The 15,665-nt window shown below is 36.8% G+C and overlaps 1 protein-coding gene across 1 annotated transcript in view; it reads left to right on the top strand.

Moving 5' to 3' along the window:
- The window catches only part of LOC104273735 (calcium-dependent secretion activator 2-like), a gene marked incomplete at both ends in the record, with an annotated part of 60,009 nt that overhangs the window by 12,566 nt on the left and 31,778 nt on the right, over nucleotides 1-15,665 (top strand). The window contains 2 exons of the mRNA XM_009869148.1: nucleotides 4,256-4,392; nucleotides 7,998-8,185. Of these exons, the coding sequence (XP_009867450.1) occupies nucleotides 4,256-4,392; nucleotides 7,998-8,185 (325 nt within the window). The remainder of the gene's footprint in view (nucleotides 1-4,255; nucleotides 4,393-7,997; nucleotides 8,186-15,665) is intronic.

Below are 15,665 nucleotides of genomic sequence, written 5' to 3'. Positions count from 1 at the left end.
TAAATAGTTCTGGGATGTTTGTATCTGTGTTTTCAAGTAATTGAATCTTTTAGAAACAAACAGAAATAAAAGATATTTCTTCATTTGATGTAGTTTTCTCAGAAGGTTTATCATCTTTATATCCAACATAGACTTTGCCACGTAGAAAAGCACAGTAATTCCACCCTCCCTGCATGTTCACCCTTTCTTCTGCACGTCCTTGCCTCTAACTACTGTCATCTCCCTTTTAGAAAGAAAAGGTTAATGCTGGCCTCTGCCACCTTAGGTGACCAGTAAGTCACCTTTGTGCTCTCTTTCAGGCTACTCAGAAATATGCAAAACCTGACTGGTATGCTCTTCAAACCTGTCCTTTGGCACAATACTGGCAGTCTCTTGGTGTGCTACCCCCTGGGCCATATGGGCCAGCTGCTTTCTCCTATTCTGCCACTTTCTCTCCATCTGTAATTACATTGCTTGATATTTAAATGATAAGGTTCTGGGGACATGGATTGTCTCTTTGACCCATGGTTCTTGGCACATAGCACTTTGGAGTCCTGGTCAGTGATCAGGAGTCGAAACATTCCCAATGGAAGCTGTCACTCTCTGTGCAGAGAGGCACTTGAAGGGATGTAACGTGTGTCTCGCCACTGTCTTTTGCGAAGAGCATATGCGCCTTCATCGTCATCCAACCAGTTCCAGCCTCTTCTGAGTCAGAGCTCTTACCCTGCTACTTCTAGTCTTTAAATCTGTTTAATCTCTACAATACTAGATTTTTTTTCCTCTGTCTGCTTTTCTTTCCTGCCTGCCTGAGTTTAGTTCAGTTTGCTTCAATGATGCTTAAATTCAAGCAGAAATGTCACAAAAGAGGGGAAGTCACCACTGCCAGGCCAGCTCCTGTAGTTCACGCTAGCACAGAGTAAATGCTACAGAAAATGTGTATTTGGTTCTGGACTGGAACAGGGCAGAGATGACACCTAGTGATTTGGTTATTGCTAGAAACCACTCCAGCATTTACCATAAACATGGAATTCTTAGATGTCAAACTGCATGTTCACGGTGCTGTTCTGCCAAAATGAATATCCTTGCCTAAAAGAACACCCAAAGAAATTGCTAAAACTCCTGCAATAGCTTTTGTAAATTTTTCCTATGGTTTTAAAATATATAACATGTGTCCTACTTTGATCCAAAAAATAAAAATTTAAAAATTGTAATTTTTTGGCTAACAGCTTCCAAAAGATGAAATAGATACACAATCTGAAGCAGACTGTGTAACATGGAAATAGCAGCCAAAACAATGAGTCTGAGTTAGAGGCAACTTGAAAGCAGGACATACATAAAATTCCATTAAGAAGGAAGGAAAATTAATTGTGGAAAAGTAGGAGAAGTATAGATGCTTCAAAGTTCTCCTCAGATATCTTCCCAGTATTTCCCAAGATTGAGAAAGTATAAATAGAAGAGAATCGTATTTTTTTGACTACGTATCCCTATATAGCCCTCTTTATCTCTTTTGCATTTGCGTGTAGCTTCAACAGGACATCTAAAGCTCATTTGTGTAGGTACTTGAAAAATACAATCACTAACAATTTTTAAAAGTAGGGTATTAAATAATTTTTAAATCCCAGTAATATAACATTTATGAATTCCTCGTAATCTTTGATTAAGTTTTTTTTTTTGAAGATCCATTTTCTGACAAAAGACTTACCAATTATCTTGTATGCATATCATAACAATAAGATAAAACGTAATGTATTACACTAGATCTATTTTTCTGTTATTTCCTGCTTGCCTACATCTGGCAAATTTAAGTTTTTAATTGTTTTCTGTTGCTAAAACATATTTTGTAACAGATCTTCTGTTACTATTTTACAATGTTACTTGTACTGTTTGATTCACTTAAAAAGGTGGTGATCAGTCATGGATCTTTCTGTAGGATTATATTGAGCAAATATTTATATTTTTAAATAAAATTATTTGCTTATTTTGTCCTAGTTATATAACTGCAGATTCTGCTTTCACGAGCTTCATTGTATTCTGTAGGTCACCTTACGCATTCTGATCATCTGGATGAATGTATCAGAATGCTGAATCTCTTTCGTTTGCAACATCCAGTCTCCTGATTTCAGAATACTTAATTGCTTGTCAGTACTTTCACAGATTTTTTTTTAAAAGGAGAAATCTTTTATATTTGTGTGCTTAACCAGAAAGAACAAACAAGCCAGTTAATTTAAGAAACACTCAGCTGTGTGTAATTTGTACATGAAACCAACAACAGAAAGAAATACTCATCCTTTTTCTTTTCTGTCACCTGTCTTATTTTAAATAATGGCTCGATAAATCAGATATCCATATAAGAAGGAAAATTTACAAGAAATGTAGAAGCCAGTAACATATTAAACATACTGGATTTAGAAAACTTTTTTCTCTGTGTCAGTCATTCTGGAAAACATAGGTTACTCCACATTTTAGTTTAGCACTTCCAGTAAGGTAGTTGTGTTGATATCGTTGCTTAACTTTGAATTCATGTGTTCTAAGTACTTTTAAGTTGCTCTAATTAAGAGAAAGCATTTCATGTACCTATGCCAAAAATAGGAGCTAAGTTTGTTGTTAATGATAAGGTAGTCTAATGCTCCTGGAAATATTGTTAATCTGTGTAATCACGTATGCTAGTGATCCTTAAACCATTAAAAATATATATGCTGCTGTTTCTGTGGGATTATGTTCTCATACCTTACGCCATCGATGAATTGTCATACTGTTTATTTGCTACATCCACCTTGGTGAAATCTGTCACATGGATGTGACTCTTGCTTTGACAATGCAAAGCCAAGTGATATGAATTAGTTTCTGCATCTTTCCAGGATGTGATGCTGCAGATCCTTCAGCTTGAATTAAATAATTCTCCCATCCACAAATACAGCTGAAAGTTGGACTTGACATGGATCAATATGATCTGGGGCTAAATTTCTAAATGTGACTGATTATGTTAGCATCATGCCCGCAGATCAATATTGAGTTTTATTATGAACCTGACTCTATAATTGGGTTTAATCAATAAACTTTTGTCTCCTTTTCTTTAGAAATTTTAGGGTTGTACTATGCAGGTTTTCAAAATTGCATTTAGGATACACTTAGGTCTATATTTTCCTAGTAACGAACATAAAAAGACCTAGGTTTGAATTTAAAGGAACAAAGAGCTAAGACCCTATTCAAAGGGGAAGTCAATTTTTAAGTTGATAGGACTGTTCACCCCAATACAGTCTATAGAATCCAAGACAGCTAATGTGCTAATACATAACTAGTCCTTTTGGGCACTGTAAGGCTTTTTCTGTCTGTACTTGATAATTCACATTGAGGACTTTGACAAAACATAACATTAATGAAAGCAATCGCTAGAGCTTCTCTTTTGATAAACCCGCGGGGTTTAAAGGCGTTGAAAGATGCAATCTGTGACGAACAATAAATTTGGGCCTTTGATTGAAGTGCCATTTGGGATGGTATGTTTTCCCGACGTATTTACACAAAAATGCTGCTCCCTTTTTCACTACTCTTTGCTGGAAGATTGAAGGAGCTTTTTGCCATTACTACATTAGGGTTTGTCTCATTAAAAGCTGAGTACAAAGAGAAGGCTGGAAATGACCTAGCTCAAGCCAGTGTGTTCATTTCTGCTCCAGTTTGCCATCTGAGAAGTAGGCTTCAAGCCATGATGAGTATTTCTATGAGCAGTACTCTGATCTGCAGTAAAGATGCTCTTTCTTGTCTGAAGAAATAAATGCATAAACCTTTTCTCTTTTTATGCAGTGGACGTAAGGATATTTATTTGGTTATTTTGCTAAAATTAGGAAGAGAGCCACACAAAACCAAGAAATCATGAAACACATTTTTTGCACTCATAGTGTTGTTTTGTAAATTGCAACATTTGAAAAGCTCCACTAGAAAAGAATTTAAGAATTATTGTAATGTACTACATTGTACTTTCTGGTAGCCTTTATAAATTTTATTTAACTTGTCAGTGGGTAGCAACTTTATTTTTTTTCCCTCTTTTATACCCCATAGGTTGATGTGATAGAAAAAGTAACTCTGTAATACTATTTTTGAGATAAAAACCAAGATTCTCTAAGAAGTCACCCACAAGCATCTACTTGTGTGACTCATTTCTTTGAGATCTTTTCAAGAAAGTTTATAAATTGAAACTAATATACTGTGTGTACGCTTGTGTTTGTAACTGTGGGCACACTCACGTGTATTGTTCTGCACATTTTTTCCTTTGTATGAACAGATACAGACCGTGGTCAGAAACATGGCATGGATGAGTTTATTTCTGCAAATCCCTGCAAATTTGACCATGCTTCCCTCTTTAGACTGCTTCAGAGGCAGACCTTGGATCACAGATTGAATGACTCCTATTCTTGTTTGGTGAGTACTGGCTGGAAGATAGATATAAAGAAGTGAGAAATAGTTGTTACAAAGTAGTCCTTTCTTCCTAGTTCGTTCAATAGCTGCGGTTGAAGTTGGAATAAAGGGTCCAATCAATTGGTTTCAAATTTGAAAATTATACACTTGCAAGCTGCTGCTGTGCCACTCAATAGAAAGCAAAGAGACCCAAACTGTCTCTTTTATCAGTTGAAGTTTATCATGTCCTCTACGGAGGTTTGAGTAAAAACAGAAGCTTTCAATAATGGTAAGAGCTCCTGTGGTAGGATTTACTGTCACCTGTACAGACATTTTAAGGTACAAAGATAGTCGCCTCATGTCAGACATTTCCATCTATCTTCGTTCCACTGTGGTGTGAAGGAAAAATGCCCAAGGAAGGGAATCGGGACCACAGGCAATATAGACATGTGGACATATATGTATTTTGGGCATATAATGCATTACCTGAATTGCAAATATCAAATGGGAGTGGAATTCTTAAAACAACAAAAAAAGGAAAATGTGATCTCTGTATCAAAATGAATGGTTTTCGCATTCAAAGACGGGTGTAAAAAAGAAGTTACTGGCATGATATGCTTTCCATATTTGTAGCTACTGTTTCCCTTTCCTACGTAACGGTTTCTATTTTATGCTTCGTGGACTGGCGGTTGAAGATGGGTCTGCTTCAGATGTTGTTTCCAGTGGGGGAAACCAACAACAATCTTGTGGAAGTCTATCATATTACATACACTTGTTAAACAGGTTTGTGTGGGTCAGACCTCATCACTTCCTGAGGCCTTATTTTTCACCTCATACCGTGTCTGAAATAGTTATCTCTTACTTAAGAACCTAAAATGCCTCCTAGCACTTAATTTTTTTTTCACTTTATTATCCCACAGCAACAAAAAAGGATAACTTTTTTAATATCTTTTTTCCGTTGTTCTGCCTAGACATGTAATACAAAGATAATGATGGGGGGTTTTAAGTTTGTTTGCAAGTGTAAAAAGGGGAAACGAATTGATTATTTGATGACAGTTGCTTCCTTTTTAAAATGCTATCAGATAAGTATGTACAGAAAAAGTTAAAGGACTCATTTTCTGTCTGTGGGTTGCACATTGAATCTAAGAAGAGGCCTGAAGGTACATCTGTACAAAGTAATTGGCACTCCAAGAGAAAATGGTTAGCTTTCTAACAGTGCATTGGGGTCAAAATCTTTTTTCTATAATAATAATATAGTAAGACACTTAATATAACCTTGAAATCAGGAACTTCTGGAAGAGGTTAGGTGAAATACACAGTGCTATAGCAACCATAAAGCAGACGCGTTTCTTATTGTTCTTTTTAAAATTCAGCTTTTAATGAATAAAATGGATGATAGGGTTTTTTGTTGAACTGCATATTTAACTATTTAATTAAAAAAAATGGGAATGTCAAGGTAGCAATAGAATATATGAACATCTAAGTGTTTTGTCCTCAACAGCTCATTTCCTATAATTTTTAGAAACATTGCATCCCTTTTTTTTAATAGAATGACCACATCCAACTTGTAAAACTAAAGCCAAAAATGTGTAAGAATTAATATTAAGCACGCTATTATGGTTTGAATTACTGTATAACCTAAACATTTTTAATTTTACATTCTTCTCAGTGTTGGGGAGCTTTTTTGTGGGTTTTTTTTTCAATTATACGATAAAAAGTATATAGTTATCTAATACACTGTAGCGTAGAGTTGTTATGTCTTTGTGAGAATGCATGGTGTGGAGTCAAACAAAGGTGAGGAAGGCACATATTTGCACAAAAATGACCACACTAAAACAGATCTCATATGGAGACTGAAGTTAAAGTAGTGAGTTCTTAAAAAATTTGTATTCTTGTCACAATTTTCTCCTACGAGAATGTATAGAAATTTTAATAATTATTTCCTTTTGTACTGTAAGGCATTGACATGCAGCTTTTTGTCATGTTTACCATAAAAATGTAGAGAACAGTGACAATGATGGCATACTGGTGGAATATCAATCACAATAACTGCTGTTTATTATATCTTGGGCTAGGATACGTATTATTGCAGAAATTCAATTCAAATCCCTTTTCTTCCTTCTTTCAGTGGAATACCAGATTTTCTAGCAAACACTGTGTAAACTACATGAGCTGTAATCTACATGACTGAATATTAGTTTAAAGCACAGTACTGGTCTGAATGCAGTAATAAAGCCAAGTGTTCTCTGGAAATAGCTGAAGCTCTTTAAGGGCAGTAGATACATTGACTTCAAAGAAATTAATTAGGAGCAAACAAATTTATGAAATAACCTTGAGATGTTCTTTTTTGCAAATAATATGTTAAAATCAAGAGTTGGGGATAACATAAAATTTAAATTCCTGCGTCGTGCAAGTCTTTGGTACAATTAAAATGCCGATGAATTCAGTCTGATGTGAATATATTTTTAAGTATTTTTACTAGTATTATTGCAGATATTTTGCATAAATATTAAACAACTGAGCTTGCAGGAGTATTGCCAAGCAATACAGAAATAGTAGTCTTAATTACTAATTTGATGTTATAAATTCGTGACTTGCAAAATCATTTTGCTTAACCACATTATTTGTATATTTGAGTTAAGGTGTTCCTCAGTCTCTTTCAACCATTTGGCAGGGATGATGAGAGGGAAATATCAGCACAGATAAGAAAAGAACAAAGAAAAATGCTCATTTAGAACAACTATGCAGTGATTTCCCAGGGTTTATGTTTTTTCTCCCTGCTGCTTTTTTGAGAGCTCACTGTACTGTTTTTTTCATATTGGGAGGCAAGGCGATCAAGGCTCTTTTGTTTTACATTTCTGCATCAAGAATCAATTTTTTTTTTACATTCTGGATTCACTCAAGAACTGTTTCTGTGGTGGGAAGGAGTCTGTACTTGGTTCGTGTCTGTGTCAGGGTTACACTGTTCTGGTCTCGTAAATCCTTTGCCTAAGTAAGCCCTCAGTATGCCCCAGGATATCTAATTATTGTTTAAGGTTAGATCATACTTATCTTAGTCAAATTGCTTTTTAACAAACTAAGTGGCTTTGTATCTCTTTACTAGTCTAAGCTGTTAAAAAGTTGTTAAGAGTGTGCGCTTGTTACATAAGAAACAGGGTAAATGGTCAATTTGTGGTTCTCTCGTGTTAAAGTTACACCCACAGGGAAATGCGTTTCTGTGTCCGTGTTAATGTCCCTCAGCATTGCCCAAATGTTCTCTTCCAGCTTACAAATAATTAACAAAATTGATTATGTGAAAGGGTTAGTTTATTTTCTATTATATTTTGATATTATTTAATCTGTACTGGATTTTGGATGTATTAGTATGTTTTTGGAAGCTATATATTTCATGACAGTAGTAACTCAGAACTGCAAGTAGTTTCCTGGCATCTTCTCCTTTCAGCAAGAGGGCTATTGTTGGATCGAGCTTCCAGTGCCGTCAGCATTAGTCAGATGTAAACCATTCTAGTACGAGAAGTTTATGTAATGCACACAAAATTATATGTTTCTGCTCTTTGTTTGATTTAAAAGCTGTGAGTGGGAAAAGAAATCTCAAAATGTTGTGGGGTGTTTTTGCCTTTCTCTTCCAGGGTTGGTTTAGCCCAGGTCAAGTCTTCGTGTTAGATGAATACTGTGCTCGCTACGGAGTGAGAGGCTGTCACCGTCATCTTTGCTATCTCAATGAATTGATTGAACATTCAGAAAACGGTTCTGTCATTGATCCAACCTTGCTCCACTACAGTTTTGCGTTTTGTGCTTCTCATGTTCATGGCAACAGGTAATTTAAATATATGTTTTTAAAATCATATCCTTAGGAGGACGACAAGGTATTTATAGGACCTTGCATTCACTAGGTAGGGAAGTTGCACAGGACAGAAATTGATTCCTGATAGTTTCTTCAGGGTTATTGGAGGTTCTATGCAGATTACTATTTAAAAAAATTAAAACTCTGACTTTGTACTGCCTTAATGCAGCGTATTTTCTTGAGCATTGTAAGGACAGACTGATTTAAGACTAAGAGCTGTCATCCTGGAAAAAGGTAGTCTTCTGCATTCTGCATTTATGTTGTCTTGATGAATGGTGTTTCCAGTGAACATTTTGAACAATGGTGCAGTTTAAGGCAAGGTTCGAGTCTTTTACTATAGTGTGTAGATTGGCAGCTGTTCATATTATACTGAGTTCTTCTGGCTGTGCTACCATGGGAAGAAGTAACATATATTGGGAATGTGGTGTTAGTCCGAGCTAGGAAGAGCTAGGACATTTCTGGAATTCTTTCCACTGAAGAGGCACATTATTTCAAGAGCTGTTGGTCACAGTGATGCTCTTGAAATGATGACTTCCTTCCACTTGCAAGTCAAAGACTTGGGAAAAAAATAGGTTGTTGCTTTGTTGTGCTAAGCACAATCTTTAAAAGGAGCTTTTGCTTCGGCTGTGATTCCAAATAGTGAGGGAACTAGCTCTGCTGTTGAACATCGGGTACTGGAGATAAGATCATTGGATGGCTCAGGCTGGAAGGCACCAACCTCCTGCTTGAAGCAGAGTCAGTTGTGAGGTCACACCAGGTTGCTTTATCCAGCATGAACCTGCCTTATTTCAGTGTAGTTACATCCATTGTCTCTTGTCAACCTCCCAGTAGCAGCTATGGGGCCGTCATTCAGTCACCCTAGACACACCCTACTCTCCAGGCTGAACAAGCCCAGCTCCCACAGCTTCTCCTCAGAGCAGATGTTCTGGCCTCTGACTATTATGGTGGACATCTACTCAACTTGCTCCAGTTTATCCATGTCTTCCTTGTAGTAGAGTGGGGAGTGGGCCTGCACTCCATCAAATTATAGGACTGCATGCCCTAAACCCTACTGTGCACACTAGATTGTAGAGTGCTGTAGGAAATATGTTTTAAAAGATCAAAAATAACAACTGGAAACCAAATGGATCTCCCTATCTCAATGGATCCAATCCTGTCACTAGAGGAAAACTTGCACTCCCAAAAAACAGGAACGGCGATGCTGTCAGTAAATCCCCAAAACTGAATCCTGGTAGGGATCAGGAGAGAAAGAGGTTTTCTTCCCAACATGTATGCTTGTTACTTTGCAACCAGTCACAGAGGCTGTTCTACTTGTCCTCAAACCAGTGAAGAAGGGACAATCCTTAAAAAGAATATTGTTTCCCTCGCTAACTCAGACAAAGCCTCATCTGTGAGAACGGGAGCTGGGCATTTGTGTCCTCAGTGATTTGGTAGTGGGAGATTATCGTTATGTAATCCTATGTATCCAAAATTAAAATGTGTTTGAATGTGCCTGAAATACTCTCAAGAATCTTAACATTTATACTGGTAAGTTAGGATCTTTTCTGGTTTTTACTTGGTAACCTGTTCTCTGTAAAAGCATGCTTCTTTTGTTAGGTCTTGAAGAACCTGACATGTTCGTATTTCCTATTGAGTCTAAGCCTTTGTTGTTTCTAGCCTTTTTATTACTGGTTTCAACCTAACAAGACAAATAGACAGTGATAATTGCTCCAACTTATTTCAGGAAATCAAAAGAAAGGTAGATACATTACTTTTTATTTCATAATTTAAGCGAAGGACAACAGTATGTGCAGTGCATGAAAATATCTCAGGGAGCACATCATTTACACGGTGGTAAGCACTCTGTTTGTATTCTGTCTATTCCTTCTGTACAGATATTCTCTGAATAGCATTATGAGCATTTTAGGAATAAAAGAAGTATTGAACGGAGAGGGTCTGACTAGAACTGAGATATTGTAAAAAGGAAGAAAAAAGAAACATGAAGATAGAGGAAAAGTAAGTCAAGGACAGAAGCAGACACACTCACTGAGGATGACAGACACACATACGCACATAATACATCCACTCATTCATCTGCCACAGCACTAAGAAATAGTAAAAGGGAAAAAAGAATTCCACAGACAATGCACGACAGGCCAAAGTTCTAGGCTGATCCCTGCCGTTATACATCTTAGTTTTATAAGTCAGGCTGAGAATTAGAAAGACCACAGAACAAAGACAAAGAGCTTTATACTCTAGGCATGATGTATTCAATTTATGATTCACTTTTGCTTTACAGAGGGCTCTTAGACCTTCCACTAGCCTGAGAAAGATCATCAGAAATTATCTTGAAGTCAGGTGGTGGAGGAGCATGTAGAAATGCAGGTGTATCTGTAGTTCAGATTATCGATATCTTTTAGGCATGAATTTTAGTGTAGCAGGCAATCTAGTGACATCAATCAAACAATCAGGTGAAAGTATCACTCACACGAATCAGAGTGAATCTACAAAATATACCAGGGCCATACCAGGACATATGCTGAGCACACCAATGACTCCATCTGATTTGCTAAACAGAACTGGTGAGGGAGCAGTCTCATGCAATGGATCCCAGCTGTCCATTAGTTATAGGCACTCTCTGAGATCCCGGGCATAGCTGTGGGATTGTGTGTATCAAATACTGTTCCCAGAAAACACTAGGAAAAAGACTGAATCAGTTTTGACTCTTTCCACCCTTTATATGTCTCCAGAAATCTTCCGGCAGATTTTGAACGCCTGTGTATGCGCTATGCTCTTTTACTCACCCTAGGACTTGAAATATGAGCTCTGTTTCATACTGCAGGCTGTAATGCTCTTGCAGGTTGTAACACAATAGCTATGGTTTTATTTCAAAATGTCTGTAATAAACCCAAGAGCTTCAAGGACATTGTGAAGCACAGAGGAGACCTGAACAGAGTTCTGGTGTAGGCTGTATGGCAGCAGGCCTTGCCACCTGGTCTCAGGACCGAAGGACAATCCCCTAAGACAAAGGTAGAGGTAACAAGTTCTGACATAGTAATCAGGCATGCTGGTACTTAGTGTGTCTCTTATGCCAGTGTTGCTGGTTTGGGAGCAGAAATGCTTATTCAATGTCAAGCACAACGTCCTGAGTCCTGGACTGAGGAATTCATGACCTGGCTTTGCTGCTAGGAAGGGCATTATGACAAGGCTAAAAAACTGCGTATGTGGAAAAGGTATTTCTACTTTTGTGGATGACATTTTTAAGACATTCTCTTCCTAAACAGCCAAAAAGCAAAATATTTCCATGAAAAAATAGCCTTGCTGAGTCTTTAAAAAACAGCCTTGTTTCTGAATCAGCTGCTTCCCTTTCATCCAGCAAATAAAATCAGCTTCTGTTGGCTGTGCTTCTGATGCTATGTAATTTTAATGTATTATCTCCTTTGGTTCCTTTTGACAATGTTTTTCTTCTGAAATGTTCTGCTCTATGGTCCCTGTCAAACTCATTAGTCCACAAGTAAACCTTTTGCACTGAAGTCATGCATACACTTGTGTATCTTTGGTGGAAGTGAAATGGGCAGAACAAGGAGCTATAGGATACCCATGAATGCTGACATTTCAGTCTAAACAGTCCAGGTGGGAGCTATTGTTTTCTTCCCCATCACATTCACTTTTGTCTACTTTTCATGCTGTGACTTCTATTCAGTACCTCTTGTCTAAAATGGATGCTGGTGGGTATCACTTGAAGTGCAAAGTGACTTCTTTCCACCTGCTGAGTTACAGACTGAATTGAAAAATTCAAAATTCAAACATATTCCTTGCTTATACTGTTTTCTTTTCCAAAAGAAAGCTGATTTATTGGAAGTTCATATACAAGAAGTGAAGGTGAAAGTAATTCTACTAAAAGAAGTTTAGAACCAAAGATAAATAGTTTCTACTTACAGTTTGAAATCTTCAGCGCATGTGTGTTTACGTAGAACCTACTGAGTCTAGGTTCTTCTAAGCCAGTTAGTCATCTGTCTCCAGCACTGGCCTGCTTGGAATAAGAGGACAAGCATGTGCAGTAATGCCTCTTAGGGCTCTTTCAGTCTTCAACTCTTTGCAGCTCAGAATATGCCTGTTCAGTAACCTGGAGTGAGTCTCAGATTCACGTACTTGTCTGTTGTGCCCCGCAACCTGTGTAAGCCCTTTGCACCCTCAGTACCTTTGGCAGCCAGTTACACAACTCAGCCTCCTCTTGCTTGAAGAAGACTTGCTTTTAACTTGACTCCTGTGAATACTGAATACTCCTATGAATACTGTAAAATAACACAGATCTCAGCACGGAACAGAACTCAGAAGTAAGATAACTTATCTTCCCTGGAGGTACTCACCATTTATTCCTGCTCTGTTTTTTCACTGTAAATGTAAGATCTTTCACTTTTACTCAGTGATTGCTTAATTGCCTTAAAAGCTTTAGATTAGCAACAAAAGATTTTTTTTGAAAATCCAGATACATTGTATCAGTCGGGTCACACTCATCTACCTATTTTTGATCCCTTCAGATAATTTCAAGAAGATCAGAAGGCAAGATTTCTCTGCCTTATGGCTTCGAAGCCACACAGACTTCTTCACAATAGATAATATTTATGCAATTGCCTTCAATTTTGTCCTTAAATATCCTTATAATTTCTTCCAATTTTGTGGGCTGTGTATAACGTTTACTGGCCTGTAGTTCCCGCTACCTCCTCTGGAGACAGCTTATAGTTTTTAAATTGATCTCACATTTTTCACCTCTCATCCCTCAGGAGGAAGGTGATTCTTGAGGAGAACCTTTGACCATAGGTAATTCAATTCTGGCCCTGGCAACTTCCTGCTGTCCATTTTTCTAATTGGTCTCATAATCTTTCTCTTAGTTGCTTTAATTTTGGACAGTTTCTGTTCTGAAAATAAAGTTTTATAGTTTTTTTTGCTGTGAACGGAGAAGGGTTCCAGCCTAACAGTCTACTTAATTTCCTTCATAATAAACACCACCGCAAATAATTCATTTTGTATCTGCAATAGCTTTGCCTTCTCTGAGAGCTCCTTTTAGGTTCTTGTCATCCTTTGGCACTGTAGACTCTCTGATAGGCTTCTTGCTCCTATTATGTTTAGAGGAAATACTTTAAAGTGGAGTAAATGAAAACATGGGAGAAATTAAGCTATTAAAACTTCAAAATGCTATGCATTCATTTGTTTCATTCTATTTTGCAATATTTTGTAATAAGAACCATTTGCTGCAATTTTAAACTTTGTAGTGTGATAGAAGAATGTTCAAAGAAATCATCCCTTTCAGATCTGGGATAAGGAACTTTGTAAAAATAAGGAAATAACATTGTTCTGTCTCTTCTAATCATGTTTTTTGGAGCTTCTGAATACATGTTTTCTTCTCTTCTGGCTAAATTAACTCTACAGTTAAAAATTTTCTGAATCTTGCTGGTTTTACCTTCATTTTATATCATTCATAAACAATATAGCCTCTAGACTTCTTCTGAGATGGTTCTCTCAAGAAATCATTACTGGTAGAATTTTGTGGAACCTTTCAGTTTGAAGTAGTTCAAAAATACTTCCTCTTTCTGCTGTGCTCCTTATTCACTCTCAGCCCCACATGTTCTGTGTTGTAATGATGGCAGGTGCAAGGTCTTCTTTCCCTGCTTTCTATTGGTAATTGGGCCTTCAGCTTTAACTTTAGATCTGCTTCAAGGCTGTCCAACAGCTGGAGTAAGGAGCCTGAGATCACTTACAGTGTGGATCTTTGGGGAACTGTGTTCCATCAGAAGTTACATTCCATCAGTCAGAAAGACAAGAGTCTTTTGGGTTTGTGGTTTGTCTCATTTTTCTGTCAGTCCTCTATATTGGAAATGCACTCAAGTGCATGTTTTTATTCAGAAGTCATTTGTTATCAGTCACCATTTCCCCAGAATAATGCAATGAGAAAATACACCTTTTAGGATTCATAAGCAATCTGAGTTTGTGCTTCTGGATCAGAAGCAATGTCCTCTCAAAACCTGAAATCCTTGGACACTTATATCCCTTTTGTTAAAGTGAATGTAATCTTCCCTGTCTCTGAGGCAATGCTGAGAATAGAACTTTTTCACTAGGTTTTTCAATTTTATGTACTGCCCTGTGCCAAGCATCTTGCATCATCACGTTCATCCTTCAGTTTTGGAAGGTGATCATCTCCAGGGTATGTGGAGCACAGAGCAGGGTAAACCTTAATTTAATCTGTGTTCTCCTTTTTAAGGAGTTCACTTATGAGCATCATACCCCCAAGCCTCTGATGTGAGACTTCTCTAAATAGTTGTATTGGGGTTTTTTAATTAATGTTGTTCAAACTGACAGAGCTCTCTATACAATCATGTTCTAAATACTCACAAGAAAAACATCAGTAGAGTTCTTCTGAGTTCAAAGTTAGAAGCAAAGTTCTTCACCCTGTTGCAGGTACCAAGTAAAGTTATGTTGATCTCATCTTTTGTTTAAGGAATGTTACTATCCTGTGTTGGAAAGTGCTAGTAGCTATAATAACATTATAATAAAATGAGTCCTCATTACAATATTAACAGAGTCATATTTTTCAACGTATCAAACCAAATATGCTTCTGAAAAGCCTCAGAGAAATTGTCAATGGAAAATTATTCACAATTCATGCATTATTAAGAAATATTAGAGCAAAGTTCTGAATGTTCAAGGTGACACTTGACATCTTAGGCAATGAAGGAACAGCTAATGCTATTACATGCTCTCACCATCTCTAAACATTATACATAGTTTTGTCATTAATTTCAACTGATTAATGCCTATATATACTCATGCTTTGGGCAAAATGACATTATATCAGTACATATTTAGCTTTTCAGTAGAAGCGAATTAATGAATCCCACCTAAAATACAACTGCATAAAAGATCCTTAAAATTAACCTGATTTATCATCTAAATCTGTTTTAGTGGCTTTCAGAGTTGGTCTTTTTTGTTCACTTGTGAAAAAGAGAGTATGACCTGTAAGCAGATGTAGGATCAGCCTGAGAAATGCATACAGCAGAAGGCTCTATTGTGCCTTTTTTTTTGTCAAAATGTTTGGAGAATAGTTAATATAAACAACAAAATTATCTGTCTCCAAGTGCCTGCTGGATAAAACTATGTTTAAATGATAATATGCTTTCTTCATTTTCTGTTAATGAAAAATGCCTGCTTTGCTTGCTTTTATGCTGATAATGTAAATCACTGTTTTTCTTAGATTTGTCTGAAATAAACCATGGACTCTGCAAAAGCCTTAATTAATACAAATGTGTTTTAAAGGAAAATTTGGATATTAAAGTCCTTAGATATTGAAGCCCTATAAATACATAATAAAAATTCTATAACAAATTTCTAAACAGTTTAATCTTCAGTTTACTAAGAAGAAAAAAATCAAGCTTTTATTTTGCTAATTTAAAAATTGTCACTGTTATTTCATTTTATT

The sequence above is a fragment of the Apaloderma vittatum genome, unplaced genomic scaffold (genome assembly GCF_000703405.1).
Source record: "Apaloderma vittatum isolate BGI_N311 unplaced genomic scaffold, ASM70340v1 scaffold8915, whole genome shotgun sequence".
Taxonomy (NCBI): Eukaryota; Metazoa; Chordata; class Aves; order Trogoniformes; family Trogonidae; genus Apaloderma; species Apaloderma vittatum.
This window is presented reverse-complemented; position numbering and strand designations above follow the sequence as displayed.